At 36.2% G+C, this 4,011-nt stretch overlaps 1 protein-coding gene across 1 annotated transcript; it reads right to left on the bottom strand.

Annotated features, from left to right (window-relative positions):
• Positions 1-3,122: 3,122 nt before the first annotated feature.
• On the bottom strand, positions 3,123-3,728 carry LOC132038192 (uncharacterized). Its single transcript, XM_059428901.1, has one exon. The coding sequence runs from the start codon at positions 3,726-3,728 to the stop codon at positions 3,123-3,125; it is 606 nt and encodes a 201-aa protein (XP_059284884.1).
• Positions 3,729-4,011: the final 283 nt, after the last annotated feature.

Raw genomic sequence — 4,011 nt, forward strand, 5'->3', positions numbered from 1 at the left:
AGAGGATCTTATCAAGAAACTACAATCAGAATTTTCTCTCAAGGATCTTGGCTTTCGTTACTTCCTTGGCCTTGAAGTTCAGGAATTACTATTTCTCAAAGTAGGTACATAAAAGAACTTCTAGATCGAGCCAAGCTGACAAATTGCTCTCACTTCAACACTCCCATGCCACTAAAATCGCAGCCCTTACCTCTAGACTCAAAAACCATCGACTTAAAACAATATCGAAGCTTAGTAGGTGCTCTTCAATACCTCACCTACACGTGACCTGATATTGTTCATGCGGTCAACAAAGACTGCCAACATCTCCATCATCCAACAGAAGAGCATATGAGAGCCGTCAAAAGAATTCTTCGCATTTCGAGATAGACTATCATTTTGTTCTAGAAAATGTTGCTCTTGGGGACTCACGACACAATATATTCCTTCTGGTCTTCAAATTGCAGATGCATTCACAAAATCTCTTCCAAAGCTTCCCTTCCGGTCCTTTCGAGCCAAGCTAGAAGTACCTTCAATCATTACCTCTAGCTTGAAAAGGGTGAAAGGGAAAGAAGTTGAATATACCAACTAAGCAATCTGTCAACCAAGGAAAGAAATGTAAAGCAATATTCTGACCATAAGGAAATCAGCAATGTTGTTATATATATATTTGGAAGAGAATTATGCATTCAATATTATCTCTTATATAGCCGTTAGCCTTTGTTTGGAAATCACTCCGCCTTTCTTTATTTATCCACCAATCTCTTGTGTATATATTGACATCTGGAATGTCAAAACACAAGGAATGAGATCACATCGTTATTATCTTTGATTGCCAAATGTATCCATATGTAGCTCTTGCGTCGAGCTGACATGAATTCTCCCAGAGTAAGTGAAGTTCTCCACTAATCCATGCTTTACCATAACATCTATCTTAAAACCTGCAAGTGTTTTATTGGCATGCTTCTATTGACTGATTTTTCTTATGCATGAGCACTCTTCATTTGCCTTTATACCTCCTGTCTGACTTCCTCTTAGCTTTGTGCATAACATGTAATAAGAGTCAATAAAAATTTCTTTAAGAAATTAATGACAGTGAATTTTACTTGCATAAAGATGTCTCTTTAAATATCCTTAAATATGTTGATATATGAAAGAACAGAAGGAATTGCCTTTTAAGTTAAAAAAAAGGTACTCTCATGGTTTGAAGGTCTTTCACTTCATAAGAGCAATGTAACTTTTTCATGCTTTTGTTGTAATTTGTCTGTTTATTTAACAATGTGAGATCTTGATCACCACTCATCTATATACTTCTCATATGAAATTTTCCTCATAAAAATAACACAAGTAACATTAATGAACCTGTAAGAACTTAAAATGTATGTAAAACCAAGATTAGTATAAATAAAGTCTATCCTGAGCCTGTCACCTAACATCTTGAAATAATCTCATAAAGATGGAAATCTTTGAGATATCTAAGGGTGGGTTAATGGGTATAATAGAAAGCTTATCAAATTTAACATAACACAACCAGAAGGAGAAGCAGAAAAAGAATAAAGATACCTTTTAGAAAAAGGCACCAATTTATTGGTATATGGAATAATTTCACTAGTGAGTAGAAATCCAATCAAATTCCAACATATAACAGATGTAACAAAGAGAAAAAAACCTTACCCTAAAACTACTTTCTGTGCCCTTGACCCAGTAGCTCTAAGCTGTTTGTTTGGAAGAATAAAATCGATTGACCAGATCCGGTGCAGATCCCACACACACGTCGTGTTGACACGGGAGCGGCACCAAAAGTGAAGAGTCCGAACAATTTAGCTCTTAGTTACCTATGTTTATATTTCTGTGCCATTATTCATTTTAACCACATATTTTTGCATGCTTCTACTCCTAACTCAACATGGGAATTTCTCAGTGTAATGATGGTTTTGGTTCCACATACTACATAGCTGAAATTTCCTCTGGACTTATACTGGAAGTAAAGAGGTTCTTGGTGAAAAGATACCAAGGAGTTCCCAAGTTCCATGCCAAGATTCGTAGCTAGAAGCATAAGTCATCCCAATCTCAGCACACTAATTGGTTATTTTGCATGTGAGGCAGACGTTCCTGATATATAATCATCTTCCGGGAGGTAACTTGGAGAATAACGCAATATACGGTAACGTTTTAAATGATATTCCATAAAAATCATTTACTTTCTCCTATTAGGATTCTACGATTCCTCATGGTACTTATCTACTTCCTTATATTTATCTCATGTCATATATACTAAATGGCTTATAAAATTATCTGAGAAAGTGATGAATCAATTACCTGCATATATTTCACATTGATCAAATATTTAACCACCCAAGGTCACCTTCCACTTGTCCGGCAAGCACCTACTTTCTAATATGATTTCTATTTTTAAACTTCTCGCTAAAACAATTAATTATTCCTTCAATTCTAACACTTAATCAAGAAATAAATGTAGGGTATATAGTTTATCCAAATGTATTGACAAATCCTCTTGTTTGAAGATCACTTTTTAGATTAAGCTCTGTATTAATGGATATGTATATTCCATATATCGTTCCTGCTTTCATTTTTTTTAACGTGGCACTATTTTTTCAACAACATAAAACTTCAGAGTCCGGAGCCTAAAGGGCATGTTTTTTAAGTCAAAATTCCAAAAGAGGTTGCTAGTCCACGATTTGTGGCCTCCTTTAACGGCCTCCTCTACCGTCCGTCTGTGAGTCCCCAATTTTTTTGAAAAAAAATATATATATATATATTTTGCTAGCAAATCGTGTAGGGGTACACGATTTGCAAAGCATTAAAAAAAAAACTAATAGCAAATTATGTTTTTTTTTGTTTTTTTGTTTCAATAAACACATACTAATACATACATCCTGGCGGGATTATACTGGGCATGTTGTTGTTGTTGTTGTTTTTTTTTTTGGTAACTAATATCTTGTATTAATAACCACTGGAATAATTACAATGCAGTCAAGCTTAACTCAGCTTGCTATGTCTCATAGGGACCACCCCTAAAAACAACTCTCTAGTACTAATCAGAATCTAACTCCTATTTATAGTCAACATTCAATCTAGTAGCAGTTAGTACCTACTCTTTGACCTCTTCTCCAACCTTGTTCTTAGAATCTGCAACGCATCAACCTAGCTTTCACTGTTGGAGGCGCTCGAACATTGCAAAGACATGCGATTTCTCTAGCTATCTGTTCTCCATGCTTCTCTCTTTTCTCGAAGATCCTAGTGTTTCTTTCCCACCAGATTGCGGCTATAAATTCTGAGTAAACCAGTCTAAACATTTTCGCCTGCATAGTCTTTCCTTTCGTAACTTGCAGAATAATTTGGTACTGCAGCTGCCAAGACTGTACTGCTGGCCACTGGAATTGCAACCACTGCATGAGCCTTTGCCATATTGAATGGGCAAAAGTACACTCAAAGAAAAGGTGATCTCTAGTATTATTGGCACTATGACACATTTGATAGGTAGGATCCAATTGAATATTCCATTTGCTTAGCCTATCTGCAGTAAGTGACCTGTTTTGGATTTGTAGCCACATAATGAAAATAGTCTTAGGCCTGGCTGTATTCTGAAACACCAAATTCCTCCACGGTACTTTAGGGTGATCCCCAATCAACTGAAGATACAAGTGTTTGATCATGCTTCTTGTAGTATTGTCAGCTGTTTGGGTAGTTTGCACATAGTCTCTAGTTCCCAATATCTTCCTGACCATCCAACTTGCTTAGGTAGGGATGTTAATGTCCTCCATTCGTTTCCCTTTGAGATAGTAAACATGGATCCATTTTATCCAAAGTTTGTCTTGTTTGTGTGCCAAGTCCCAACAGTTTTTAGTGATAGCAGCTTTATTCCACATTTTCAAATTAATCAGATTCATTCCTCCAGCTACTTTAGGAAGGCACATCCTGTCCCAAGGTACTAAGGCTCGTTTGGTAATTGTGTTAACACCTGACCAAATGAAACTTCTACAATAGGCATCGATAGCTTTCATTACTTTG

The sequence above is a fragment of the Lycium ferocissimum genome, chromosome 11 (assembly GCF_029784015.1).
Source record: "Lycium ferocissimum isolate CSIRO_LF1 chromosome 11, AGI_CSIRO_Lferr_CH_V1, whole genome shotgun sequence".
NCBI classification, from domain to species: domain Eukaryota; kingdom Viridiplantae; phylum Streptophyta; class Magnoliopsida; order Solanales; family Solanaceae; genus Lycium; species Lycium ferocissimum.

What these genes read in the sequence shown, in the direction of transcription:
- LOC132038192 (XM_059428901.1), bottom strand. Translation starts at nt 3,728, where the DNA reads ATGGTCAGGAAGATATTGGGAACTAGAGACTATGTGCAAACTACCCAA.